Source organism: Buceros rhinoceros, unplaced genomic scaffold (genome assembly GCF_000710305.1).
Source record: "Buceros rhinoceros silvestris isolate BGI_N320 unplaced genomic scaffold, ASM71030v1 scaffold7836, whole genome shotgun sequence".
Lineage (NCBI taxonomy): Eukaryota > Metazoa > Chordata > Aves > Bucerotiformes > Bucerotidae > Buceros > Buceros rhinoceros.
In genome coordinates, this window is record NW_010419862.1 from 69,088 (window position 1) to 70,641 (window position 1,554).

A 1,554-nucleotide genomic window follows, 5' to 3' on the forward strand; every position below is an offset into this window, starting at 1 on the left:
TTTTCATTCCGGCTGCTGGATGCCTTCCAGTGAGACATCCCAAGATATCATTGTGTCAAGGCTAATGCAGCTGTTATGAGTTTACTAAAGAGAAGACTTTTCCCCCCAATTTTTAGGCTACTCAGAAGTCTTTATGAAAACAGAACAGTAACAGCTGCTTATCAAAAGTAGAGCAACTCAAGTTTATGTTTATTCCTTTTTTATTATTTCATCTCCCATCCAAACAACCACTTTTCTTTAATTCTTGAAATGGAACCAATATTTGCTGCTTAGAGCATCAAAAATACTCACTTCAGTCAGCACAGAGAATGTTTCACCAACAGAAGAGACCCTAAGAAACGTGCACACCTATTTTGAAAGCTGGAATACAGTAACGACATGTTATGGACAGTTGAATTGAATTGAAAATATGGCTTTTGTTGTTTCGATTTACATTAGTTTTTCATTAGTTCAAGCACAGAAGCTTCCATATTTGAGCCCTTTTTCCTGTACTCCGTTCTCTACGGTTCACTATGGTTATTTTTCTGCTGACAGCCGGGGAGAGCTGTACTCATTATAGTGTCTGAGCTGTACAGACCTGCATGGAAGCAGGTTTTCACCTGACACTTGCCTCTACCTCAACAGTATCTATTTCAGGACCCACATTCCACCCCGTACCCTGCTTGACCATTCCACCCAGGTTTTCCTTTCAAGATCTGCTGCCACAGTAAGGAGTTCCTGCATTCCTTAATTGTTGTGAAAGACGCCTGACTCAGCAAGAGTATCTGAGTGCCCTCACAGTTCACATCTCGAGGTCCTACCTTTGACACTTGAAGGGGTCTTTTCTGCTCTGAACCCCCTTGCAGCCGGAAGCCCCAGGGGGCACCTCCAGACAGAGTGATGAGCATTTCTTCTTCAGCTCCCATGATTTCTGCGCTTTGGATGTTTTGACTTCGCAACTTCAAAACAGATTCCCGTTCTTAACAGATGGTATCTTCCACTCCCATCTTCACACCACAACTCTCCAGTCCCCCAAAAGACCCTCTGCTCACCCTCTCCTTCAAGTTCACACACACACAAGAGGAGAATTGAGACTGTCAAGCCCAGCCTTCACTGCTCTTCTAGACTCTCAGCTGCTGCTCTGCCTATGATTAGACATTTGATTCTGTCCCTGGTGAGGGGCCAGAGTTGTCCTACACACGTGTCACGTCAATCTCACCCTCCGTGCCCCCCCACCCCCATGCACTGTGGATCTCTCACCGAAGCATGGCTGAAAATAGCGCACCTCCTGTCTCTCCAGAGCTTTGTCTGACACTCTTAAAGCTGGAAGCATGTTAGTAAAAATTTTATTTCCACTTTCCATTCCAAATGCAAATCCCAGAGTTACCCAGCGCTCAGGATTCATTATATGAGTTTCAGACAAGGACATGACACAAGCACAAACTAGTATAAGATCAGGTCATAGCACCTGAGCCTGAGAAATTTAACAAAAACAGTTGGCAAGTGATGTGCTCTCCCTCTGTGCTTTCTCCACGCAGCTGGTGTTACTGCACAGTAGCACTGTGTGTCTGCTCT

General features: G+C 44.9%; 1 protein-coding gene across 1 annotated transcript in view; it reads right to left on the reverse strand.

Moving 5' to 3' along the window:
• The window catches only part of SYNPO2L (synaptopodin 2-like), a 35,286-nt gene extending 34,170 nt beyond the window's left edge, over positions 1 to 1,116 (reverse strand). Inside the window, exon 1 of the mRNA XM_010139106.1 lies at positions 801 to 1,116. Coding sequence (XP_010137408.1) covers positions 801 to 905 — 105 coding nt within the window. The 5' untranslated portion in view covers positions 906 to 1,116. The remainder of the gene's footprint in view (positions 1 to 800) is intronic.
• Between the last annotated feature and the right edge of the window lie 438 nt (positions 1,117 to 1,554).